This window comes from Theropithecus gelada, chromosome 10 (genome assembly GCF_003255815.1).
Source record: "Theropithecus gelada isolate Dixy chromosome 10, Tgel_1.0, whole genome shotgun sequence".
In the NCBI taxonomy this organism is placed as follows: domain Eukaryota; kingdom Metazoa; phylum Chordata; class Mammalia; order Primates; family Cercopithecidae; genus Theropithecus; species Theropithecus gelada.
In genome coordinates, this window is record NC_037678.1 from 69,572,935 (window position 1) to 69,600,657 (window position 27,723).

At 48.9% G+C, this 27,723-nt stretch overlaps 1 protein-coding gene across 1 annotated transcript in view; it reads right to left on the reverse strand.

The window, feature by feature from the left end:
- Positions 1 to 777: 777 nt before the first annotated feature.
- BPIFB4 (BPI fold containing family B member 4) overlaps positions 778 to 27,723 on the reverse strand; it is a 32,135-nt gene continuing 5,189 nt past the window's right edge. Inside the window, exons 6-18 of the mRNA XM_025400016.1 lie at positions 27,589 to 27,693; positions 26,420 to 26,563; positions 23,611 to 23,674; positions 23,082 to 23,142; positions 21,847 to 21,938; positions 19,999 to 20,199; positions 17,230 to 17,283; positions 14,625 to 14,795; positions 11,914 to 11,981; positions 9,392 to 9,434; positions 7,534 to 7,597; positions 4,653 to 4,729; positions 778 to 1,111 (exon numbers count right to left, since the gene is read on the reverse strand). Of these exons, the coding sequence (XP_025255801.1) occupies positions 1,088 to 1,111; positions 4,653 to 4,729; positions 7,534 to 7,597; positions 9,392 to 9,434; positions 11,914 to 11,981; positions 14,625 to 14,795; positions 17,230 to 17,283; positions 19,999 to 20,199; positions 21,847 to 21,938; positions 23,082 to 23,142; positions 23,611 to 23,674; positions 26,420 to 26,563; positions 27,589 to 27,693 (1,168 nt within the window). The 3' untranslated portion in view covers positions 778 to 1,087. The remainder of the gene's footprint in view (positions 1,112 to 4,652; positions 4,730 to 7,533; positions 7,598 to 9,391; positions 9,435 to 11,913; positions 11,982 to 14,624; positions 14,796 to 17,229; positions 17,284 to 19,998; positions 20,200 to 21,846; positions 21,939 to 23,081; positions 23,143 to 23,610; positions 23,675 to 26,419; positions 26,564 to 27,588; positions 27,694 to 27,723) is intronic.

Here is a 27,723-nt window from a genome sequence, read left to right on the forward strand (position 1 = left end):
GTAAAAGAAAACAAATGAGACATGAAAAAAGAGTCTTTTTAAAAATCACTAGGAGGAAAAAAAATCCTTAATTATGTAAAAGGGACTTCAGTATTTCTGCATGCCCTCAAGGCTGGGATCAAATAACTCTCCTAAACTGCCCTGAATGTGCCCTATGGCTCTACAGGGAGACATGGCACTGTCCCTAGGAGGGGTCCCCTGGGCACTGTCTTCACCAAGAGACATGCCAAGGACTTCTCCTTGTCCTCAGTTTACCTCTGACTAGAGCAAAGGGTTCCACATGCTCACACTTTATTATATTGAGCACCTACTGCGTGTCAGCCTCAGTGTTAAGCACCTCAGAAACACCTGACCTTATTTAATATCCTCACACTCATTCTGGAGTATAATAATTATTACTATTATCCATTTTACAGATGGGAAAATTGAGGTTCAGGAAGGCTAAGGACCTCATCAAGTCACACAACCAAGTGACAGAGTTGGGATTTGAACCTCATCCTCCCTACTCCAAAATTCCTGCACTTTAATGACCTCCTGATGTCAGAGTCGGGAGTAGTGAGGTATGAAGCTGTCCTAGTGGCAGGGGACCCACTCTGTAGAATGCTTGTGGTTGTTTTAATGTGAAGAGACAGGCTGGTTCCCCTGCTGTCCCCAGAGGGATCATCCTCCCCCCAGTTGTAGCTACAACTGCCAAGAGCCCAGGCGCAGCCAAAGAGGGAAAAATCCCCAAACCACCCAGACCCTGAGGGAGGGTCCTTCATGGAAACTTGTCACAAGTGCAGGGAAAGTGGAGTCTTTTATTGAAAGTGGGAATACTCAACCTGCTGTCGGGATGGGGTCTGAGAGGCCTCCAGCCCTAAGGTGACTCTCCTCCTGGCAGGCTGACCATGGAAGGGAATGTTTGCCAACAGGTAGTTGCTGGACGATTTCTCAGGGTTGGGGCAAGGGAGGAAGAGGGTTGGGGGGCCAGGGAGGGACCTGTCATGGAGGCTGAGAGGACTCTGGGCAGGGGTCTGTTTCCAGGCCGAGCCTCTCTGAGACTGGTTCCGGCTTCTTCCAGCTGCAGCAGCATCTCTGCCTCTGTCATTCACGCGCTCAGCACCAGAAGGTCCTTGGATGGCAGAACAGAGTAGCTGGTGATGGGTGGGGTGGCTGTGGCTAGAGCCTCGCTACTCACCTGCCTACGGAACTGGCTGGTCATGTTTCCAGGAAGCAGTAACTCTGAACAGCGGAGATAAAGGGGTCATGCAGGCCCGAGGAGCACCCGGCTGTGTCATTATCCGGCCCTGTACAGAGGACCTTGGGAAAGACACTTCCCGTCCCCTTATTCCCCAAAATAAGCAAATTAGGCCTGAGTTCCTCTTCACAGTCTTCCAAGATCCAGTTTTCATAATTTAAAAAAAAATTCTTTGGCCAGGTGTGGTGACTCAGGCCTATAATCCCAACACTTTGGGAGACTGAGGTGGGCGGATCACCTGAGGTCAGGAGTTTGAGACCAGCCTAGCCAGCGTGGTGAAACCCCATCTCTACTAAAAATACAAAAATTAGCCTGGCACGGTGGTGCACACCTTTAATCCCAGCTACTCGGGAGGCTGAGACACGAGAATCGCCTGAACCCGGGAGGTGGAGGTTACAGCAAGCCGAGATCGCACCACTGCACTCTAGCCTGGGCAACAAGAGCAAAACTCCGTCTCAAAAAAAAACCAAAAAACCAAAAAAACTTCAGTAATATAGGTAATAAAAGAGATGATAACCCATAGACCAAAAGAACTATTCATGAGTCTCTAGCGACAGAAATAAATAATTAAATGAATACATAAATACATGGAGGAGAAGGGACGGCTCTTCTTTGGTAGAATTCCAACTGACACATGTCAAAGGAACTAGAGAAGCAGAATATCGCCATTAGGCACACACCAGTCATGACAGTTGCAGGCAAAACCATGAACATTGAATGGCAAAAATTAGTGGGAGAAAGTCTAACAAGAAACAGGATATTTGCATGGTCTCCAGGTACCTCCTCACAAGAGCTTGATTAGTTACGAAGGGAAAAATAGTAATTTTACAGTGAAGAAACACTTTAAGCAAGCACCCACAGTGAACACCTCCAGGAATAAGTCACATGGACATCGGTACCCGCTGAAAGGATGCACTGGGGACTGCGTCACTTCTGTGGTGTCCTTGCCAAAAAATACAAAACTTCAATCCAATCGTGAAAAAAGTGTCCATCAATTCCAGGGCACATTGCACAAAACAGGCCAGACTCATCGGAAATGTCAAGGTCATGAAACACAAGGAAAAGGTGAGGAACTGTCCTGCCTTGGAGGACTCTAAAGAGACGTGACAACTGAATGTAAGAGGGGGTCCTCGGCTAGACCCTGAACCAGACCAACGGCAATAGAAAGGAAACTGGTGAATACATCTGCAGATTCTTCACGATTTTGTACCAATGTTAATTTCTGGGTTTTGATCATGGTATTCTGGTTATGTAAGATGTTAACATTAGGGGAAGCTGGGAGAAGGGTATTCTGGAACTCTCTGTACTATGTTTGCAACTTTTCTGTGTGCCTAAAATTATTTCAAAATAAAAAGTCAAAATAAATGGCTAAGACCTATATAATAATAATAATAATAATAATAATAACAATAATAGCAGCTGCCACTTACAGGGGAGCCTACAGGGCCAAGCCTGGGACTGAGGTTTTCTTTAAACCTTTCAAACCCATTACCCATTACGCATTTATCGCAGGCATTTGTGCTATCTTACTATTCTGGAATAAAGTTCACAGATTCTATAACCTGTGTATACATGTATTTCAAAAACCAGTATAATTCCTTTACCAGAATATAAAGGATAAAAAAGGTAAGTCATTTATAATAAAACAATATGTATTTTGACATGAAAATTTGCACGCATTCAGGAAAGAAAAATTCATCCCCATCAACTTCAAAAAGGCCCTGGGGGCCAGGGAGGGTGCAGTACAGTCCCACTGAGAGCCATTGGTTTGAGCTGCTTCACACTGTTTCCGTGGAAACGCTAATTCTCACCAGCTGGGTGACCTTGAGCATGCGGCCTACCCTCTCTGATACTCAAGTCATTCATCTATTAAGTGAGGGCAAACATCAACCAGGGCTGTGATAAGGCCAAATCCATGAAAAACTATGCATGGGGCACTGAATATCTCAGTAAATAGCAGAGCTGATGATGATGATGATGATGAAGGTAAACCTGTGCCAATCCTGTTCCTGTTTCCTAACCCCCTTGTTGAAGTGAATAATAACATTTTATAATAAAATGCTGTATCTCGTTTACTTTATCACCACAAACTGTATGAGGTGGCCATTATTGCTTCCCATTTTCGGATGAGAAAACTGAGACTCAAAGCAATGCTGAGGTCCTGTAGGATCTCAAGAGATGGGGTCAGGGCAGGGGACTGTCCCAGAGCCAGCATCTGACCCCTGCCCGCACTGCCCATCAAAGGTCATTGTCCACCTCCCTTGACTGTCCCCGCAATGTGGGAAGGGGGCTGTTCCCTGAGTCTGAGCCTGTCATGAATGTGAGGGACAAATGTGAGGGGCAATTTCCTTTCGCAAGGAAATTGTCAATTTGGTGCAAAGGCCTCATTCATTCCATTTCTGGGAGTTTGTTCCAAGGAACTAAATCTAGAATCAAGAAACAGTTTGTGCATTGAGATGTTCACTGCAGCATCCTTTATTATAGTGATGGTATTTATAATGGTGGACACTTCCAGAAATGCTTATTATGTGCCAGGCCTGTGCAAGGCACGTTACACACAGAATCCCATTTTCTCCTAAAAGCAGCCCTATGGGTAGGTACTAGGATTAGCCCCTTTTTATAGAGGAAATAAATGGGGGCTTGGAGAGGTTACCCAGCTGGAAACTGGCAGAGTTAGGATTTGAACCCGGGTCACTGGGCTCCAAGCCCTCGTTCTTTAACCCCAATGCTACTGATTCCTTGAGCAAAGCCATGTTTAAAAATAAAACTTCAGAAAGACTGGAATGAAAAGCAGCAAAATGTTCTCAGGAGTAATTGCTGGAAGATGCATACATGTTTGTTTAATCTTTTTCGTATTTTCCAAATTTCAGATATTGACCACAGGTGGTTTTTATTGTGGAAACAAGAGCCCCTGCATGTGAACTTCAAAGCACCTGCCATGATTATAATTAGCCAATTACTTCAGGAATATTACCCAAAGGCCATCTCCCCACTGGGCTGAGAGAGCTTTGCAAGGGCCAGGGTTGTCTTTGTTCACTACTGGATCCCCAGGCCCCTGCACAGTGCCTGGCAGACAGTAGGTGCTCAATAAAAGGTGCTCCAAGGAACTATGTCACATTCAATTTTGGGTAAACCCCTTACTGCTGTGAGCCTCAGTTCTCCCACCTGTAAGACGGCAACAATGACGCCTGTGGTGAGGGCTAAATGAGACTGTGAATGTGAGAGTGTCTTTAAGGATCCTTAACAGCTCCGTTCTTTGTTCCCTCAGCCCCATACTTGGAAGGAAGGGGACCCTGTTTCCTCCCCTTCCCTCCTCTTCTTTTCCTCTTCCCAGTTCCTGGCCTGAATGCAGTGGTCAAAGGTGACGAGCAAAGGGCAGGGAGGGAAAGCAGAATGGAGCTCCATCTCCTCTTACCTCCAACACGTCAATGTCTGCATTGCTAAAGTCGATGTTGAGGATTTTGGGGAGAGGGATGCCGGAACCCAGCACAGCTGTAAAATAAAAAACAGTCAGACATCGTCAGTGGTCCAAGAGGTGGTGGTCTCACCAGAAGCTGGCAGTATTTGTAAGAAGATTGGCAATTTCTTTTTTCTTTTTTAGAGAGAGAGTCTCGCTCTGTTGCCCAGGCTGGAGTGCAATGGCATAATCTTGGCTCATTTCCACCTCCACCTCCCAAGTTCAAGAGATTCTCCTGCCTCAGCCTCCCAAGTAGCTGGGATTATAGGCACACGCCAACAAGTCTAATTTTTGCCTTTTTTTTTTTTTTTTCAGTAGAGACAAATTTTCACTCTATTGGCCAGGTTGATCTTGAACTCCTGACCTCAGGTGATCTGCCCCCACCTCAGCCTCCCAAAGTGCTGAGATTACAGGCATGAGCCATGGTGCCTACGCCTGGCAATTCTTTCTTTCTTTCTTTCTTTTATTTGTTTATTTGAGACTGAGTCTTGCTGTGTCGCCCAGGCTGAAGTGCAGTGGCGTGATCTCAGCTCACTGAAACATCCACCTCCCGGGTTCAAGTGATTCTCCTACCTCAGCCTCCCAAGTAGCTGGGACTACAGGCATGCGCCACCACACCTGGCTAATTTTTGTGTTTTTAGTAGAGATGGGGTTTCACCATATTGGTCAGGCTGGTCTTGAACTCCTGACCTCGTGATCCACCTGCCTCGGCCTCCCAAAGTATTGGGATTACAGGCGTGAGGTACCACTCCTGGCTCTGGCAATTTCTTTTATGCCTCTAGGCCTTTGTCCTTGCAGTTCCTCCTGCCTGGCGCACGTTCTCTCACCCTAGCATCCATGGTGAGTTCTGAGCCCTCTCTGAGACTGTTCAGATGTTACCTCCTCTGCAAGGCTTTCTGGACCCCAAATGACTCTAGGCTCCTGCAGCACCCCCATCCCAACTCTGAACTGCTCTGTTAGAGAAACTATAAAATATTAATTCTCTGTTTCTGTATCTGTCACTCCCACCACACTGTGAGTTCCTTGAAGGCAAGAACTGTGTCCCCTTGGGAGGCTGAGGTGGGTGGATCACTTGAGGTCAGGAGTTTGAGACCAGCCTGGTCAACATGGCAAAAACCCGTCTCTACTAAAAATACAAAAATTAGCTGGGCGTGGTGGTGCACAGTTGTAATCCCAGCTACTCAGGAGGCTGAGGCAGGAGAATCTCTTGAACTCGGGAGGCAGAGATTGCAGTGAGCCGAGATCACGCCACTGCACTGTAGCCTGGGCCACAGAGTGAGACTCCATCTCAAAAAAAAAAAAAAAATAAATAAATAAATAAAATAAAAAATAAAAAGAACTGTGTCCCCAGCATCACCCAGCTCTCTGCCTGGTCTGCCTGGTCATAGAGGAGACAGCAAATGTTTGCCGAGTGAAGTAATGGAAAGGTGCACGTGGAGCCCCAACCATTGACTCTGCCATGGAATGTGCTGTTTGTTTTCAGATTGTCAGAGCCTAGGTAAACCTGCTAATTACTGTTCTGGAAAGAGAGCAGGAAGAGAGAAAAAGAAGTGGGATAGGAAAGAGTGGCTGGGGAAGTAAATTAAGCGAAATTTAATAGACTTCCCTATTCCAGCAGGACTTTTCAAAAAGCTAAAGACATCGTGCATCTACGCTGCAGGAGTATCTCCAGCACTTCCCAAATTTGCTCGGCCATGGAACCCTTTTTACAGGGTATTTTGTGGGACTGCTTTACGGAGCTCACTTTGGGGACTATGGACCTAGTCTAAGATCTCATTTTGAAAATAGTGAATTGCATTTCAGTATGATTAAAAGATTCGCCCCCAAGTTCACACCACTCTTAGTGATTAAGCCATGTAAGAGGCTCCACCTCTTTCCTTCCAGGTCGGCCCAGCCCAGCTCCTGACCCCGTCGTCTCTCACGGAGGAACCACCACTTTCCCCACCAGTGAGACTCAGCGTCCTCTGGCCACAGGGCCCAGAACAAGGGTTAGTTTGACATCAAGATGGCTCCAAAAGAACCCCCTTTGGTGTAGCTGATGACATCAGCTGGGACGTGCCAGCCCTCCTTGTCTTCTCATCCAGGAAGCAGGAGTGGGAGAGAGTCTGGGGCCCAGTGGCCTGAGGGATCGGGCAGTTTCCCAGTCCCAGAATGTGAGTAGCCGATGACCCCCATAGTTCAACAAGCAGCCTTCCCAGTAACATTCCTGAGACACCACAGAGAGCAAAGCAAGCTCAGTCTACTCTGTTTATAAAGTCAGGCAAGAAAACCTCCTAACTTGATATGGCCGCCAAGGGGGGGCAGATTCTGGACTAGGAAGGAGGTTGGGGACGTCGGTAAGAGTGACTTTAGCTTTATCTGCGCCAATGGAACTTTTCAAAATGAGAATGTATTCGTGTAGTTCCTTTATAATTAAAATTAAATACAGTTTTTAATGTGAGTCAGAAAATATCTCAATCACATGGGGAAAAAATGGAGAAAAAAAGAGTTTAGAAGGAAATATACTCAGATGTTGAGATTCATTGCCTTTGTGAGGTGAGTTTTTTAATTGTTTTATACTTTCTAAAATTTGCACACATACAATGTCCATACATAATCGGAATTTTCATAGATAATCAGAAAAATAAAACAATCAGCCAAACAGGAAAGAAGCAAATAAGGAAGGTGCTGGAACTTTGGGGGCCTCATTTGGATTTGGAGGCTTTCATCAATGCACTTCAAAGGAAGTGCTCAGAAATACTATTGAGGTAGGATAGATGCACATCCAGCATGCCTAACAAGCCAGTATCCCCCAGTACCCAAGCCACAAGCTCCCAGAGGTGCAGGTACCCACTCTCACCGTTCATTGTGGGCATGAATGCCAGGTCAAAAATCTTCTCCACCAGCACCTCCATGAGGCCAATCTGCAGAGGAAGAAGGAGGACTGAGCCTGGGCAAGGGGTTTGCTTAGCTCCAGAGGGCCCCTTGGGTCTGCTCCCCTGGCTCAAGGTGGAGACACAGAGCTGCTCTGGGAAAGTCTAGGTTCTGGCAGTTAGAACCCCTGGGACCCCAGAATTTCTCACGGGTAGCCTTAAGGTGCCCTCCGTCCACTTGCACATTATGCAGATGGACAGACTGAGGCCCAGTGTGGGCACTGATCCAAGGCCCCTATGAAGCAGGGATTGAGGGAGGCCTAGTTCCTCCCCTGGGAGGCACAGAGCACAGGGTTTAGGGTGGCCTGGCCCCGATGGTACCATAATGGCATCACGGAAGGCCCAATGGCCCTGGAGCCAACACCCGGGGTTCCCATCCCAGCTCAGCCTCCATGGGCCTCTGGGCAGGCTCCTTCACCCTCTAACCCTCAGCTTCCTCAGCTGCAAAATGGGTCAGTGAGCTGAGTTTGCAAGGATGCGGTGAGGGTGGTGAGTAGATCACATAAAACTCCTGGCCTCAAGCCTTTTCATATGTTATCTCCCTTAACTTCTCTGAGCCTTGGTTTCCACCTCTGAAAACAGGAGTGAGTAACCCTTGCCTCAGAGGGTGGTTATAAAAATCAGACTTAAGCCCCTGTATGTAAAATGTCGGACGTTCCAGTCTGCACAGGGTGAGGGCATGGACTCACTTTCCAGCAGTGCCTCTTCTTAGCTCTGTTGCCTTGGGCAAGTCACTTGAACTTACCTTCCTTATTTGGAAGAATGGGTGTAATAATAATACCAAAATCATAATAAGGTGGTAAGGATTAAATGAGAAAGCCTCATTAAAAGAGAAAAAAAGCATAACTCAGTGCCTAGGGCACATCTCGATAGCTTCATATTCATTAATTTCACACTGTCAGCCCCTTTCTTCGCTTGGAGTCCAGAGATTTCAGTTCTAGTCCCAACTCTGCCCCAACCAGCTGGGAAGCCTTGGGCGGTTTCTCCCTATAAAATGAAGCTGGCAAGACCAGCTTCACAGGCTGCAGCTTTTTGGGTTAGAAAACTATAAAATAAGCAACACAATGAATAGGTTTGACTTTTTCTGCACATGTGGAAATCTCATCCAAGCTTGTCCCAGAAAGCTAGCAGATGCTTAGTTGTCAATTTATAAAAAGCAGAGGTGAGGGGTGGGGGAGAAGGAGTGTTTCTGAAGCCTTAGGTGGGGGTGGGGCACCCAAGAGTGAACAAAGAGATAAAACAGGACCCAACCTAGAATGTGAGCCTCTCCGATTCCTGGACCCTTGGAAAAGCAGAATTCCACAACCCAGGGCCAAAAAGGGAAGAAGGGAGGTTAGGAATGAACTCAACTTTTACTCATTTTATAGATGGGGAAACGGAAGCTCAGAGTGGGTTGATATCGCTCAAGCTCACACAGGAGTCAGGGGCTCCTACCTCCAGGAGGAAAGGGCTCCTGTGGGACAAGGCTGCCACTGTGCCTCCCCACCCTGAAGTGGAGCGATTGGGGCCCACTGGCCCCCCATGGGGCAGCCAGTTAACATGGGACAGCACCCGAGGCAGAGTAGAAGGAGCTGCAAGTCTGTCCTCTACCCCTCACTTGCCTTGTGGGCCTCAGTTTCTCCATCTGTCCATTTGCATAATGAGGGCTGAGAGTGTTGACGGGAGCCCTTTGGAATGGACAAACTCCCTGTGCCCAGCCGGCCTCGCGGGAACACCATTCCCGGAAGGCCTGTCCTGGGCTCCTTCCCAGAAGATCTCGCCCTGGGACCTGACCATGGTACTTACATCAAAGCTGCCCACACTTGAGGTTCTGAGGTTGAGGCTGGTCCTGTGGATGAAGAAAACAGCCTGTGAGAAGCAGGGATTGCCTGAAAATCATAAGGCTCTTGCATTGCAACAAATTGTGAGAAGCCCCTCCCCTATCCTCACGATCACTCTCCATCTGCAGCGATTTAATAAGAACAACGCTGGCTCTTACACGCTCAGCGCTAACTACACATCAGACACCATGCCCAGGGCTTCATGCACCACACAGAGAAGGCTCAAATCATAGCTTTGCCACCTACTAGCTTTGTGACCTTAGTCAAAGTACTTTACCTTTCTATGCCTCAGTTTCTTCATCTGCAAAGTGGGTGGCTGCTAGGACTAAAGAGGGTATTCCTGTAAAGCGCTGCTCCAGAGGCCCTGCCATATGCGCATGAGTGATCGCCACCGCCTCGTGTAATCCTTCCAGCCATCCACTGGAGCAGGAGCCTGAGGCTCCAGGGTAGCTTACTACAGCCACAGAGCCAGGGAGGGATAGCCCAGGTCTCGCACCCTGAACCTGCACTCTCGCTATTGTGCTGTTCTGAGACGGGAGGCTGAGGCCGGGGTTTGAGGTCTCGCTCTGCTCTGTAAGGGCCTCCGTCTTGCTGCACCTGAATCTTGCTGCAACTGACAGTCCTACCCGAGAGAGGCCAGACCAGGCTTGCCCATGGGGTGGAAATCTTTCAGGGCTTTTCAGAATTGTCCAGCAGGAGGAAAATAAAGGCACCTTCTAAGGAAAGAAGACTCTCCACTTCAGACATGTTTTCTTCTTCCTGACTTCGTCACCCAGCCCTCTCTCCCCCTCAGGCACTGCACCCCACAGTATCTGTGCCCTTTTCCTCTCTGCAAAGCTTGCCTGTGCTGCTGTCTCTGCAGGAAACCCCCAGCTCTTGCACAGCTGACCCCTACTCCTTATCCAGGCCACAGGCTGAATCTTTCCTCCTTGGGAACTCCTGGATGTCTCTGATGTGCACTATCTTAATCATGAGTAACTGCCATTTGTGGGCTTAAGACATATTGGTTGTAAAAGAAAAGCTTACAATGATCTAGTCACGTGCTAAAAATTTTTCATATGACCTCATTTCATCTTGAAATGGAAATAATGATAGTACTTATTTCCATAGGCTGGTATCAAGAATTAAAGGAAGGCCGGGTGCAGTGGCTCACGCCCGTAATCCCAAAACTTTGGAAGGCTGAGGTGGGCAGATCACTTGAGCCCAGGAATTCAAGACCAGGCTGGCCAACATGGTGAAACCCTGTCTCTACTAGAAATACAAAAATTAGTGGGGTGTGGTGGCGCATGCCTGTAAGCCCAGCTACTTGGGAGGCTGAGGTAGGAGGATCGCTTGAGCTGGGGAGGTCAAGGCTGCAGTGAGCTATGACTGCGCACTAGCTTGGGCAACAGAGTGAGCCCCTGGCTCAAAAGAAAAGAAAAAGAAAGAATTAAATGAAGACACACCTAGGACTTAGCCAAATACGTGGCACACAGAAAGCATCCAATGAATAATAACTATTCTTTTTATGACTCTTATGAGGTAGTGACTATTATCCCCATTTTCAGATGAGAAAGCTGAGGCTTACAGGTGAAGTTGGTTGGCCAATATCACACAGCCCGTTAGTGGTCACGTCAGGATTTGAACCCATATTGCTTGGCTCCAAAGCGCATGATGGTACCCAGCCAATGCAGCAGGTCACACGAAACTGGGTTGGCTCACAGCCCCTCTATGTACTTGCTGGGTGGCCCTGGGTCAGTAAATCCACTGTTTCCAGCCCTAGTTTTTTCCCTACAAAGGGAGAATAATAGCCCTGACTTCCACTGGTACCATCGGAGGGGAGAAACAAGATAATACATACACTTCCAGTATATAGAGCAGAGTCTGGTACGTCCTCATCACCAGCACCCTCCTCCTCCCCATCCTCCTTCTCCTCATCATCGCTGTTACTTAGAGACAGGGTTTCGCTCTGTTGCCCAGGCTGGAGTGCAGTGGCACAATCATAGCTCACCACAACCTCGAGCTCCTGAGCTCCTGCCTCAGCCTCCTGAGTAGCTGGGATTACAGGCACATGATACCATGCCTGGCTAATTTTTTCTAGGACAACAGGTGTGCACCTATGCCCAGCTAATTTTTCTATTTTTGTAGAGATGTTGTCTTGCTGTGTTTCTCAGTCTAGTCTCAAACTCCTGGCCTCAATCAATCCTCCAGCTGTGGCCTCCCACAGCACCGAGACTACAGGCATGAGCTACTGTGCCCACCCCCTAGCATCATTATTATTACTGACATTGTTGATTTTGGCAGTAGTTTCTTTCTAAGTTCATGGCTTCACCCACCTTGCCTGGCTTGTGACAATGGTCTTGGCAGGCATGAGCCATTGTCACCTTTGCAGCTCTTTGGGTTTACCCAGCCCTGATGGCCACACAGGAGACCTCCACCCGCTCCCTGGTGGCTCCTCCGTGAGCAGCACCAGCACCACCAGGACCCCAAGGCAGCATAGCCCCTTACTTGTCCAGTTTGGCATCAATCATGAGTTTATCTCCTTCTACGGAAAATGAGGCTAAGAGTTCTGTGTCCTGGAGGGAAAGGAAAGGAGAAAGATGTCACTGCCATCATGTCTTGGCCAGTGCTTGCGGAGGGCTCCTTGTGTGCCCTATGCTAGCTAGGGCTTCGTTAATCCTGAGCGTGATGGCAGGTTGTTCCCCGAGGCCTGGGTCAGACCTCCTTTTACAAGCATGAGACTCCTGGCTAACACTCACCATGTAATGGATTTGCACCCCCTCTGGAGGGAAGGAGTTTGCAATAATAAGTTGACAACATTAACTATCGTTTGCAAGTTAATGTTGCAAACGTAAGGGCTGAGTGAACACTTCTCAGTAAGGCAAATGTCACAGGATCCCCATGATTTATAGGGGGTGTTTACCAGGTGTCTCTGCAATGCCTCAGAGTGGGTGGGGAGTGGCTCGTAGCCTACGAAACTCGCTTTAGATGATGAGATTGGGTATCACCACTGCCAATCATAACTGTCTCATCCCCCAGGAGAGGATATAAAAGGCTCAGGCTCATCTCTCTCTCTCTCTCCAAGTAAGAGGCCTTTTTGTAGGAAAATCCCTTTTTCCTTCCCTGTCTCCCACCCAAAATAAATTGAATTTAAAAGTTGGCTTTGTGAGAAAACAGTAAGCTCCCAACAGATTCAGGTGATGTTATTAGATAACAAAGACCACGATGATTGGCCTGATGAAGAACTGGGGGCTCTGGGTGCATGGGCAGGGGTGTAAGCTGGCATGGGAGACGGTGTTTTGAACTGAGGACTGAAGGGTATGTAGGACTTGGCCAGACGGAAAGAGGGTGGGAGAGTAATCCAGGCAGTGGGGAGGGCATGGGCAAAGGCCCAGAGGCAGGAAAGAGGTTGGCATTAGAGTGGTAGACAGGAGGCCAGAGAGCAAGGAGGTAAAAGGGTTCGTGAGGCTGCAGTGAAATGGGGCCAAACCAGGCAGAGCTGTGGGCTGGGGAGGAGTCAGGGCCGCATCCCTGGGACAGCAGGAGTCACTGCAGGGTGCCGGGCTGGCTCACACAAACCTCTGGGCTGCTGATGGAAAATCTCCACACAGTAGAGGCTGATGAATGGAGGATAGATTGGGACAGTCATTCCCACTCATGGGCTAGAATCGACCCTTTAAACCTCCCGTCTTATAAGGCCCAGACAAGAACCCCCACACTCTGTGGCTTGGCATGCTCCCGCCTGGAGCACCTGGTTCCCAGCTAGAGGTGGCTCATTTGGTCTCGAGCTCTGGAGTAGGAGGGACTAGCAGGAAGACAGCAGGTGGGACCAAAGTCCCAAGTGTCTGAGTCTGAAGCCTGAAGCCTTAACCATGGAGGGGGAAATGGCATTTAACACAGCTTAACACATTCCTCTGAGCAGTGTTTACTGAGCATCTACTATGTGCTAGGCCTTAAGCTAGACAGAGTGAGACTCCGCCTCAAAGAAAAAAAAACAAAAAAAGGAAGTAAGGGAGTGACCATGCAGATACCTGATACTTGGGGGAAGAGCATCCCAGGCAGAGGAAACAGCATGTGCAAAAGTCCTGAGGTCAGACAGTGCCTGACATGTTGGAGGAACACGGAGGAGCTCAGAGGTGATGAGGGGATGGTCATGAGGACTTTGTGGGCCATTGCCAGGAGATGGGCTTTTATTTCAGAACTGAAGGAATGCAGAAGAGAAACATGGTTCACTTTTTTTTTTTTTTTTTTTTTTTTTTTGAGATGGCGTCTTGCTCTGTCGTCCAGGCTGGAGCACAGTGGCGCAATCTCGGCTCACAGCAGCCTCCGCCTCCTGGGTTCAAGTGATTCTCGTGCTTCAGCCTCCCGAGTAGCTGGGACTACAGGTGTGTGCCACCACATCTGGCTAATTTTTGTATTTTTAGTAGAGACAGAGTTTCACCATGTTGACCAGGCTGGTCTCAAACTCCTGGCCTCAAGTGATCCACCCATCTCAGCCTCTCAAAGAGCTGGGTTTACAGGTGTGAGCCACCGTGCCCAGCCATGGTTCACATTTTAAGAGGATTCCTTTCTATGAAATAATTGTGAAAATTGTTGTATTTGTATCTGTCCCCTGCTAGGTACCAGGGACAAGAGAGCAGGCACCACATGTCTCGTTTCCCCTTTCCCCAGTGTCAAGTAGAAAGCATAACACATAGTAGGTGCTCAATAAATATTGCCGAATGAATGACCAAGACTGGTTTGGCCACACACTGGGGTATATATAACCTGTGAGAATAATATCAGCTAACACCTTGGCAGCCTTTCAGGTATGTCAGGCACTGCTCTGAGCATCTTACTTAGATGCCCCTACTGCCATCCCCCTGTGACAGAGGAGAAAATCAGTCTTAATTTCATTCAATCATCACGACAACCCCATGTGGTATTTTTTCTCCATGTTGCAAATGAGAAAACTGGGGCTCAGAGGGAAATGCCAAGGAAATTGTGCAAGGCTGGCAAGAGAGTTAAGATTCCAGTCCAGAGACAGAGAGTGACGCCCAAAGTCACGTAGCTGGAAGTGGTAAAGGCTAGATTTGGGTTAGCGCCTCTGGCCCCGAAGTTGGGCCCATAGTCATAAAGGTGGAAATAGAGGGGATTTGAAGGGGCCTTTGGGCTCCAGGAGACCACGTGGTCCTGTCTTGAGGCCCAGCTTGGGGCCACCAGTACCTCCAGACACTCACCACGTCAATGAGGCAGATGGTAGTCTCCACGTCGTTGGGCAGGGAGACCATGACCTCGGCAGTGGCCAACACCTTCACCAGTGCCTTGTCCTTCTGCAGCGTCACAGATGGTGGGTTCGGCACCTGGATCCTGATGATAAGTGGGCAGGACTCGGGGTACTGCTGGAACACCTGTGGGCAGGCACCAGGCCAGGTGGGGGGGGGGGCCTTAGCATAGGAGGTACCCAGGGAGTTATCAGCCAACCTCTAAACACAGAGCACCAGGGTCACATGCTGCTTGGGTTCAACGAACAAACCACAGGCAAAGCCACTGACCCACTGTGAGAACTGGGCAAGGGGCTGCCCTCTCTGAGCCTTGCACACGGGGTCACTATGAGAAATAACTGTGATCATGCCGGCAAAATTCAGGCTCAATGCCTCACACCTGGGAATGCTCCAAACTTGGTACTGAGTGAAATGGGGTCTCCCGGGGATGCCGGCCAGGTGCTGAACGGACATTCTTAATTTCATTCAATCATTACAACTACCCATGGGGTAATTTTTTTTCTTCACATTACAGATGAGAAAATGGGGCCTCCGAGGGGAATGCCAAGGAAATTGTCCAAGGCCAGGAGGAAAGTGAAGATTTCAGTGCACGTCTGTGGGCTGGGAGCCCAGGCCCTCCCACTGCCTCTGAACACTGTTCCTGAAATGAGAAGTCCACGCCTGGGGAATCCCACAGGCAGGTCCCAGGCAAGCCACTGGCTGCCCCTGGGCCTAGATTGCTGGAGGGACTTGAGCTTGTTTGCTGCAGATTGATTCCCTGAAAACTAATTTACTAAAGGGACAATTCACAAAATGGCAGTTTGCCACATTTGCCAAATAATTGACTTACCAAAATACATACTTTAAGGAATACACTTCTTAACTATGTTAACTGACCATAGAGAAATGGGCAAAACCACAATATTGCTTTCAAAGAAATAGAAAGAAGTCCCCTCCCCTGGTGACTCTGTGCAGCCCGGGTCTCCAGGACACATTGCTGTGTCCAGCCTGAATTTCCCCTGCTGCAGGCCCAGCGCCACTGAGGACTGAGTCCCTCTTCTACCCCAGCTCTGCTACCGCCTCATCATGTGACCCCTCTGAGCCTCTGTTTCCCCATCTGTAAATGCTGTGCTCCTCCTCTCTGGTCCTGTGGAGAGAGGGAACAATTAGAACCAAATGAAAAAGTATATTCTGACTGGGCGCTGTGGCTCATGCCTGTACTCCCAGCACTTTGGGAGGCTGAGGTGGGCAGATCACTTGAGGTCAGGAGTTCGAGACCAGCCTGGCCAACATGGCGAAACCCCGTCTCTACTCAAAATGCAAAATTAGCCAGGCGTGGTGGTGAGCACCTGTAATCCCAGCTACTCAGGAGGCTGAGGCAGGAGAATTGCTTGAACCCAGGAGGCGGAGTTTGCAGAAAGCCAAGATTGTGCCACTGCATTCCAGCCTGGGCAACACAGCAAGACTCTGTCTCAAAAAAAGAAAAAGTATACTCTAAAAAAAAATTTCATAAGCTGTAAAGTGCAGTGCACATAGGAAGTGACCCAGTAAATAAAAGGTCCAGTCGATTGAGGGGGTCCACCTGCTAGCTGGAGCTGCCACTGTTACCACCTTAGAGAATGATGCGTCTGGTGTTCAATTTGCAGCCACATGAGGGCAATAGTGACCATGTGTTGAGTTTGATCTTCCCCTCGAGCCTCTGAATTCCACCCAGGACTAAACAGGGCAGGCAGAAAAGAGGTGAAAAACGTCTAAAAAGGCTATAGATTGCAGCTGTCCTTCACACCTGCATAACCCTTACTAGGTACAGAGCACTTTGCTCCCAGGTGCAAGGTAATAGGCCAGAACCAGACATGGGACCAGAACTGTATATGGTCACTGATTAGACCAAAGCACTCTTGCTCTTTTTTTAAAAAGAAATAATTTGTAATTATTAACAACAGTAATAATAGTTCACATTGATCAAATGCCTGCTCCTTGCCTTGGTGCAGACTCCAGGTCCACAGCCACCCTCTGAAGTGAACATGGTTACCCCGTTTTTCCAGATGAGAAAACTGAGGCTCAGAGAGAGGAATTGTGTGCCTAAGGTCATATGACTGGGATGTGCTGACTCATGTCTGCCTGTTCCAAAGGGCTGGCTCTTCCCTCTAAGCTACTGTGCACCTGAGTGTGCCTGGCCCGTGTTGACACCTTTATATGCATCATCTCATTTACCTTCCTGTGATAACCTATGGAATAGGTATCAGCAGCCTTTTTTGACAGATGAGGAAGCTAAGGCTCAGAGATGTTAAGACTCTTCCCCAAAGTCACACAGCAAGGGAAGTGGCCAGGCTAGGATTAGGCCTATGCAGGCTGGCCCACCCACAGAATTCAGGGTCTTTCCACCTCAACCTTCTGTGTCCCCCTCCCCACCCATGGGAGTCTAGCCTGCAAGCCCTTGTCACTGTCACTGCACTCCCAAGCAGGGGTTGTGGGGAGAGCACCCCCTCCAGCACTGAGCATCTTCCCTTCCAATCCAGTTTCTCAAACAACAAGATAGAGAATGAGGCTGAAGGCAATGGGAACTGCCCACCTTACATACCTTGGGGATCAGGGCTCCCAGTGTGGTTGTGGTAAGTGGAGGAAGCTCTTCAAACTACAGGACAAGAAGAAGGGCCATGTGACTCCTGGAGGCTATTAATTGCTAATTAATAGCCTAATGGAGACAGAAATTGCTAATACAGTGATTAAACTCCTACTTGCTTTACGACACTCAGCAGGGCATCTTCTCTCCCTTAAAGACCCTTGGGGAGGTCCTGCCTATCCAGCCATCATTGCCATACATAGATCATGGTAGCTGGTTTGTGATTAAGTGGCCAGGGCTGACTTAAGCTAACCAAGGAGTGTCTCAAAGAACAGCAGGCAAAACCTGAATATTTCTCCTCTAAAAATGTTATTATTGGCCGAGAACGGTGGCTTATGCCTGTAATCTCAGCACTTTGGGAGGCCGAGGCGGGTGGATCACTTGAGGTCAGGAGTTCGAGACCAGCCTGGCCAACATGGTGAAAACCCCACCTCTACTAAAAATACAAAAGTTAGCTGGGCGTGATGGCACATGCCTGTAATCCCAGCTACTCGGGAGGCTGAGGCAGGAGAATTGCTTGAACCCAGGAGATGGATATTGCAGTGAGCCGACATTGCGACACTGCACTACAGCCTGGGTGACACAGCAAGCCTCTGTCTCAAAATAAAAAATATTATTCCTTATTAAAACAAGGAGAGCAGCATCAAGTCCATTTGCATAACTCAGTGTCCACTGAATTCATGACCTCTGCCACATCCTTGAACCACCCTTACTATTATTTACTTAGCATCTTCTTTAAATTGGCTTACTTCTTAAGACCTCAAATACTCAAAATGGAAAGCCAGTACACTTGACACAAAGAGAGGGCCACTGTAAAACCAAATACAATAAAAACAAAAGAATGCCATTACCTTCTGCATGGATATCATTGTCTGTGGAGAGCTTTGGGCATGAGCTCTGTTCTCTCTTAGTTAAAAAGGGGACAATGACAAGTGCAAGAGAGGGCTAACTATATATGGACACCAAGTGGAGACTTTTTTCTTAATGGAAGCAAATGTTGGCATCATTTGTATGATGGTTTTGTGGAGAATGTCTTCTTCTTAGGAGATACACAGTGAAGTTTATGGAATGAAATGTCATGATGTCTCCAAAAACTCAAATTGCTCAACAACAGATAGGATAGATGGGTAGACAGACAGACAGGCAGACAGAGAGAAAGACAGACAGATAGATTGATAATGGGTGAGTGGGTGGATGGATATATAAATGGATGGATGGATTGGTGGATGGATGGATGGATAGATGAATGGATGGAGGAATGAATAAATGGGTGGATAGATGGGCAGATGGTTGGGTGGATGGATAGATAAATGGATAGATGGATAGGTGGATAGATTAGTGGATATGGATGAGTGGGTTGATGGGTAAATGGGTGGGTGGGTGAGTGGACATGTAGATGGATGGATAGATGGATGGGTTGGTGGATGGATGGGTGGGTTGATGAGTAGATGGATGGATGGGTTGATGGTGGATGGGTGGGTGGATGAGTGGATAGGTGGATGGATGGATAGATGGATGGGTTGATGGATAGATGGGTGAATTGATGAGTAGATGGATGGATGAGTTGATGAGTAAATGGGTGGGTATGTGAGTGGATAGGTGGATGGATGGATAGATGGATGCGTTGATGGATAGATGGATGGGTTGATGAGTAGATGGATGGATGAGTTGATGAGTAAATGGGTGGGTGTGTGAATGGATAGGTGGATGGATGGATAGATGGATGAGTTGATGGATGGATGGATGGGTTGATGAGTAGATGGATGGATGAGTTGATGAGTAAATGGGTGGGTGGTTGAGTGGATAGGTGGATGGATGGATAGATGGATGGGTTGATGGATGGATGGGTGGGTTGATGAGTGGATGGATGAATGGATTGATGGTGGATGGGTGGGTGAGTGAGTGGATAGGTGGATGGATGGATGGATAAACAGATTGATGGATAGATGGATGAATTGGTGGATGAATGGGTGGGTGGTTTGATTGGTGGATGGGTGGATGGGTGGGTGGGTGGATGGATGGATAGATAGATGGAGGGATTGGTGGATACGTAGATGGATATATGAATGAATGGAAGGGTGGGTGGAAGGATAAATAAATAGATGGAAGTATGGATGGATGAATGGGTGGGTGGATAAGTGGGTTAATGGATGGAGGAGTGGGTGGGTAGGAAGGTCAGTGGACACATAGGTAGATATGAAGCAACTGTGGCAAAATTTTAACTAATGGATCTAAGTGAAGGATATATGTCCATCAGTTGTAGCATTTTGCAACTTTTCTGAAGGCTTGAAAGTCTTTGAAAGAAAAGGTTTGGAAAGAAAATGACTCTGGGGCATGCCTAAGGGTGGTATTTTGTTATGTATCATTTCATTACTTATGTATTAGTGTTTACCAAATGAAAACATTCTAAACATTTATATTGAGGTACACATATGTGAATATATGTTATGCTTTTAAAAAACAATTGAAATAAAATTAAATAAAATTGAATAGGGAGCAACTTTCTCATCGTGAGATTTGGTCTGTGGACCACCTGAAATCCTCCCAAGCCCCACACTTTGGCCAGCGCTGACATAACGGATGCACACCCACGAGCTGGAGGTGAGCCAAGGGGTGGACCATCTACAGTTCTCACTTCACAGCAAATTCCCCAAGTGTGGGGACTGAGAAGGGTCACTGGCAGCTGTGTGCTGCCCCCCACCTCCCCCCGGCGGGGCTGTGACTCACCATGCCATTGGTGACGTCCAGGTCTAGAGCGCGTTGCTTCTGCAGCAGAGTCAGCACTGAGCCCAGGAAGTCGGCAGACATGGCCAGTTGGGACTTGGTGTTGTCACCCATGGGAGGCAGCTCTGGCATCGGTTTGGGAGACACAGCTGGCCGCCCCAGTGGGTAGTCGATGAGCCCTCCTCCAGCTTCCCCAACCAGCGTCTGGGGGAGAGGAGAAGAAAGGGGTCATGCGGAGGGAGAAGATGGAAAGAAGGGAACTGAAGGCTGGAGTGAGGCCCTGAATCTGCCTCCAGGCAGCCATTTTTGGTTAAACCCACTGAGTCTGAGTGGCTCTTTGATGTATGGTCCCAACTTTCCTCCAGTTTATGATAAAATGGAACATTTTGCAGTTCCTGTTTCATGGTCACTTACAATTACAGCCACAGTATGACAGATCCTCTCCAAACTCAGCCCTGCAGTGATGAACTAGCATGTGTATGCATCTGCACAATGTATATCTACCCTCCAAAGACCAGACTCCTCTTCACAGCCTATAAAGTGCTGGGTGATCCGCTCCATGAGACCTCTCCAGCCTCCAAGCCACTCTGCCTCTCACCTTCCCCCTGTATAGCCACCAGGGCCTTGTCAGTCTCCCCGCAGCACCACCACCCCCACCGTGGGGCCTTCCCACAGGATATTCCCTTCCCCACATTCTTCCTTTGTTAAGTTCCACTCATTTGGCAGCTCTCAGTTGAAATGTCACCTCCTCCAGGAAGCCCTCCTTGACCTCCCTGGGTGGATCATATATTCCCTGCTTTAAGCTCTGATAGCCTCGGATCCTTGATCACCGTGCTCATGATTTAGAACTGTATATTTGTTTGAGTGATTTTTTTTTACGGTCTGTCCTCTCCAAAACATTCTAATCTCCATCAGGGCAGATACTTTGTCTTGTTCATCACTGTACCTCCAGCACTCAGCCCAGAGGCTGGCGTACAATGGGTGACCAATGAATCTCTCTTGAACGGATGTATGTTTTTGAATATATTAGGTGTGCATGCACAGGGGCTGGAAATATATATGCATGCACAGGTGCGCCTATATACACGGGGGCACGGATGTGCACCTGCATCTCTGTATCTGCTGGAGCCAGTATGGAGGCGTCTGTGTTCGTGAAGCCTAGGGAAAGTACATATGTGTGTGTGCCCCATACAAAATTAGGGGCCGGATGCAGGCCAGTGCTGGAGAAGCCAGCTCATACCAGCTCACAAGGTCAGATTTCACACATCTCTTCCCAACTCTGCATTCACTGACATCACGTTGGTAACTTGAAGCTGTCCATGGTGGGAGTTTTGATACCATGGAAACTGGCCAATGCTACAAATCAGGACTTTTTAATAAAATCATGGAGAGCTGATGGTTAAATGCTTACTAGCATACCTCTGTCCACATTTATTCCTCCAGCACACCCAATCCCACAGCAGCAGCTCTTTTAGCACCTAGTAGTTTGATTACCTGGGTTCAGATCTCAGGTCCACATTTATTAGCTGTGTGACCTTGGGCAAGTGATTTAACCTCTCTGTGCCTCAGTTTCCTCAATAAGATGTGCCTCCCTCATAGGGTTGCTGTGAGGATAGGCTGAGTTAATCGACACAAAGCATGCAGAACGAGCCTGGCACACAGTAAGCATTTGGAATGCTGGCTATGATTATGTTTTCTAACACAGCTCCGAGAAGGCCTTCTTCTAATCAGAAAGGGTCCTGTCAAGTGTTGCTTCCCAGGCATTCAGCAGAAGCCCTGGGAGGTCCTCGCTGATACTCCTGCCTTTGGGAGGAGGGCCACCACACCTTGCCCTGAACCCCAGACACTCACGTTGAGGTCCAGCTCCAGGAATTCCCCGGTCACAAGCGGGAGGCTGGAGAAGGTGTATTGGACGCTTCCCAATATCCCCAGAGGAATCAGAGCTGCAGGCAAAGAAGAGGGTCACGGGGAGGTCCCCTCACCATCCAGATGCCTTCCCTCTTTGTACACTGGGGCTGGGGGTGGACAAGTTAGGCCCAGGCTCCAGCTCCAGACACCATGAAAAGAGCAAAAGTTCTGGGTTTAAATCCCAGCTCTGCCTCTTCCTTGCTGTGTGAACCCAAGCAAGTCATTGCACTTCCTTGAACCTCAGTTGCCTCCTCTGTAAAATGGGTTTACTGTAACCTCTGGGACTATGTTGGCGGAGGGGGGCAGAGGCAATGATATCCTGGATGTTGATAAGCTTTGTAAACTCTGAAGTGCTGTGCACCAGGGAAGGAATTTAGGGTTCCACAATGCAGTGCTTAGTTGAATCTGTCATTTCCTTGACTGTGTAATGAACAGTTCCAGCTTCTGGGCTCTTCCCTCCTCATCTCTGGCCACAAAGGGAAGGAGATTTTCCTGTCTTGGAAAGCCATTCTCAGACTGCCTAGAGTCCCAGAGAAACGGGAGCACTATCAGAGAGGGCTGCCCTGTGTGGCTGTGGAGGCTGTGCACTGCACAACTCGAGGCACTGCTGTTCCACTGTAATCCATATGAAAGGAGGTCCCTGGAACGGTGCACTGCACAAATGGCACAGCCATACAGGGCAGGCTTGCTTTCAGGAATGTTCACTCAGAAATCCAGGGTCTGAGATGGTGGTGGAGCCTGGTTCTGAGGCCCTGGTCAGTCTCCACAGTGTGTCTCCTGCTAGTCACTCTCCAACCCCTCTGTGAACTGAGAGATTTGAGAGATGAGAAAAGTGGGAAGAGTCTCTCCAAGTTCACACAGCGGCCGGGGCAGAGCTGGGGCTCAAACCCAGCTTCCTGACTCCCAAGACAGAGCCATTACCTCCCAGACCCCGGCCGAAGCTCCTCTCTCTGGTACTCAGGGGGGTGTTTGGGAGCAAGAGTGAAAGCCAGGTGGCACCTCTCTTGTGGCATTAGCCACATGTCACTTCCAGGGCCTAACTAAGGGCAGGTTTGTGGCTCCCACCATGTTGAGCCCTCCTCCCAGAAAGGACCTGGTCCTTAGTGCCTTCCCCAGGGCTGCACCCAGAGCAGGCACTTGTAGATGTTGGCCAGTGAAGCAAAGCAGGGAGGACTTACAATCCACGAGGCCCAGCTGGTCGTTGACAAGACCCAGTACCACGTCCACGATGGGGCAGAGCTGCAGGGGAGAAACGGCACAAAGCCTTGGTGATGTTGCAGGGAGTCAGAGCAAGGGAGTCGGGGACGCAAGAGTAACGATAGCTAAAATTTACTGACTGCTTGCTCTGTGCCAGGTACTGTCCTCGCCACAGCCCTGTGGGGAAGGCTGTCTCTAATTCCCACTTACGGATGGGAAAATTGAGGTTCAGAAAGGTGACGCAACGTGTCACCCGGTTAGGAAGTGCCCAAGCCGGGATTCAAACCTGGAACTATGCAATTCTCAAGCTCCCTCTCCTTACCCCTTCACTAATCTGTCCCTTCGTATTCCTCAGGGTCCTTCCCAGACCCTCCAAAAATATGCCCCAGGCCCTGGCTCTCTCTGTCCCTCTGGGTTACCTGCAGGCCGCCAGGAATGGAGGCTGGACTATGGCCCCTTGGTCTGGGGGAAGCCTGTGCCCCTTGCTCCCATCCTGGGACAGCTTCTTACCAAGTCAGGGAGGACGCCGGCCAGGACCCGGTTCACTAAATTGTCCACGAGGTTGGGGAGAAGCCTAAGGAGACGGGAGCGGGAGGAGGTCAAGGCTCGCAGCCATGCAGGCCTCGCCAAGGCTGTCTACCCTGCGGGTCACTAGTCCAGGCTCTGAACAGTGAGAACCTCGGAGTGCTGGAAAATTGTTCAGAAAGCTGGGAGGACAGAGTACATTCACCTTGGACTGACTAGACAGGCCACCCAGGCAAATTGTTGGACTTTTCATGAATTCATTCGATCAATGAAGTTTCTGGAGCTTTACAATGGGTCACACCCAGGTTGTAATGTTGCTGATTTTCAACTGCAAAAGTCAGTCCCACCTGCTGATCTGATCTTCAAATTTGCTGCAACCTTATATTGTCCTCGCCAAGCGAAAATGAATGTGTTTATTTATGTAAGCATCTAACTCAGTATCTAGTACATAGTAGGTGCTCAATAAATGTTTATGGAAGGAGGGAAGGAGAAATACTGGCCAATAAAATGCGCTCATGTGGTCCACAAGAGAGGATGGATAGTTGGTGCTAAAACAATTGGGAGAGGTGATCCATTTTACAGACAAGGAGGCCGAGGTCCACAGAAGTAACCCATGCTGCTCTTCTTTTTTTTTGAGACAGTCTCAGTTTGTTGCCCAGGCTGGAGTGTAGTGGTAGGATCTCCACTCACTGCAGCCTTGAACTCCTGGGCTCAAGAAATCCTCCTGCCTCAGCCTCCTGAGTATCTGGGACTACAGGTGCACACAACTGCACCCAGCTCTTAACTAACCCTCCCAACCTGTTAGTTAAGGAGGAAAATAGAGGATAGACAAGACATATAGATGGACAGACAGATTTTTGGTCTAAGAATTTGTTTCCAGGGGCCTGCAGTGATAAGGAGATGAAGGAAGCATGACCATCCTACACCAAAGTGTCCCTGACAGCTGAACCTCTTGAGAACTGCTTTCCGTCTCTCGCCTCCGAACACTGCCTGGGTCCCCCCTTCTGAGGTTGTGGCTGATTGTTCAGCCCTGCGCCAATTCAGCAAAGCAAAGAATTTCTTGAGATAAAGCCCTAATTAGAATGTTTCTTCCAAAGCTAACTATGCATTTCTCCCTTTTAAGTGGATTCACCTTGAGGGGCTTATCCTGGTTCCACCTCTCCTTAGATGATAAGGGCCTTAAGAATATATATGTGTGTGTATGCGTGCATGCTTTCGTGTGTGTGTGTGTGTGTGTGTGTGTGTGTTGAGGGGATAGTTGGACTTTGCTTTATGTACATTCAGGGCACAAACTCTTCCTCTTCTGGGAAATTATCCAACGGGTTCATCAACCCTCCTGCGAAATGACATATGTAAAAGGTTAATCATTGTGACCTTACTTGTCAGGGCACAAGATTAGGCAAATTATATCCAACAATAGAGGACCGGCCAAATAAGCAATGGCTCATCCAGGCAATGGAATATTACGCAGCTGTAAAAAGTTAAACAAGGAAGCTCTCAATGTTTGGATGCAGAAAATTCTCCCAATAGGGTAAATGAAAAAAAGTCAAGTGTAAAACAGTGTTTATAGTATGTGTCCCTTTGCATAAAAGGAGGAGGGGAGATGAGACTCTATGTTCATATTTGTTTCATGTGTACAAAGAAACTGGAAGGAGAGTTGAGAGATGAATAACTGGTGAGCTTGGTGGGAGGTAGGCAGAGGGAGGCGGGATAGGAGGAAGCCCTGTGCTCTGTGCCTTTTTGTCACTTTATGTTTGTGAACCGTGTATTACCAAGTATATACTTCCTCGTGAAAATGCGAATTTAAAAATCTGTGAGGTTTCCATGGGTTTCGCTCACCTCCTCTCCTTGCCTGGGCCCTGGGAACTGATTTTCTTTGCCTTCATTCTCTCTGAAGCAGAAGTAAAGCCTCTGAGAAGCCCACAGGAATCAGAAGGTTTGGGGTTCAAGTTGCACAATGAGTTTGAAGGGCTGGGGGGACTGGGCCAGAAGATGGATAATAATGGAGAGGAAGAAGCAGGGTCGGAGGCCTCCAAGAGAGAAGCCAAAGAAGAGGGCAGGGAGTGAAGAGAAAGAGACTCCGCTCTGAGTGTGTCCTCATCCAGGACCACCACCTGGGGACAGCATGCTGGCCAGTACATGGACACTTGACACCACTTTCCCAGAGGGTGGAGAGTTGGACATTTCGTAAGGAGCACGTCATAGGAAAACTCTCATCCCCTCACCAGGGTTGAATTCGGCAGAACCAAGTGGGAAATGCTCCTGCAATCTGGGGCACCAATGCACACACAACCCCTGTTGGACGTATGTTCATCAGCTCTCAAGATGTCCCAGCTGATGCACTGTTTTCCATTCATTATCTCAATTCCCGAAGGAAAAAGAATTACCCCATTTCACAGATGAAGAAACTGGAGCTCAGAGAGGGCAACAGAGCTACCCAAAATCACACAGCAAGGAACCATGAAACTGAGATGTGAGTCTCGGGCATGCTCCTGACCATTCAGATCGAAGCGTTTTCAAAGCTGGAAAGAATGTGTGTCACAATGACATATTTTCCAGGCTGGTCGAAGGCCCCATCCTGGGTTTGGAGGGGCAGCCCATGAATTCCCATCAGGCATGTACCAGGTCAGGAACAGAGGTGACAGTGCAGCCGGCTCAGCATGAGTGCTCACCACCCCACAGCATCATCATCCTGCCCACCCCAGTGCCTGTGGGTAAGTGAATGCAATGTTGTGTGCCAAAGACAGACCACTCCAGCAACCCCCAAGGCACTCCACTGCTGGCTGGCACTCACCCTCGCAGCAGCTTGACTTTGATGCCCCCTAGGAGGGTGTCACATCGCTCAATGACCAGCCGAGGATAACCCGTGCGTTCCATGGTCAACCGGACCTTGGCTGTGATGTTCACTTCCACTGCGATGTCCAGGAAGCCAATGAGACTGGAGGAGGCCAAGGGGCCAGGAAGACCATGAGTCAACCCCCAGCCACCAGGAGCCCTCCCTTGCCCAGGCCTGTCCTTGCTGCTCCTGCTGTCTGTTATGAAACTTGTTCATCTCTAAGGAACCCAAACCAGAAGTCTTCCCCGGTCCCTCAAGTCACATGTGAACAAGTCTATCTCCCCCTCAGCCCATGAGCTTCAAAGCCTGGGAACGGGGCTCAGCACACATTCTGGTTTCCAAGGTGACCCCCAATCGCCTAGCTTGGTGAACACGACCTCATCCCACACGGATAAGTCCACATAGAAGCCCACCCTCTGAGGTCCTCTAGTCAGCACCTCGTGCATGGAAGGCCCTATTCCAGGAGGCATTTTACTTGCCTTTCCCCACTTACAGCCACGGTCACCTGGAAAAGGGGGTGACCTCATTATCGCATTGCCAGTGAAGACACTGAGGTGACATTGGGGAACTGGCCCAAGGTCACATAGCTTATGGGAGAGTCAGGATTTGAACCCAAGCTATCATCTGACTCCAGCCTCCCAGATTCACTTATTTATTTAGTTATTTTGAGATGGAGTTTCCCTCTTCTTGCCCAGGTTGGAGTGTAATGGCGAGGTCTCGGCTCACTGCAACCTCCGCCTCCTGGGTTCAAGCGATTCTCCTGCCTCAGCCTTCCAAGTAGCTGCAACTACAGGGCACCTGCCACCACGCCGATCCCATTTTTGTATTTTTAGTACAGACGGGGTTTCACCATGTTGGCCAGGCTGGTCTCAAACTCCTGACCTTAGGTGATCCGCCTGCCTCAGCTTCCCAAAGTGCTGGGATGACAGGCGTAAGCCACCACGCCTGGCCCAGCCTCCCAGATCTTAACCACTGCGCTAGGCTGTTTTCACAGCTGACAGATGGCCTCTGGTCCAAGTCTGTGGGCATACGCTGGCAAAAGTTTAGGTCTTCCTAGCCTCTGTGTTATGGATACAGAGGCTGTGCCATAGGGTGGTGGGGACCCCTCCAGGGCCAAGGGCACACACCTCTTCCCGTTGATGGCCACACAGGTGTACAAACTCAGGTAGACACCCACGCCGGGCAGGAGCCTCACAGACACTTGAGGGAGGGTCAGCTCCACGATACGCAGCCTGCTCGGGACACAGAGCGGTGGGAAGAAC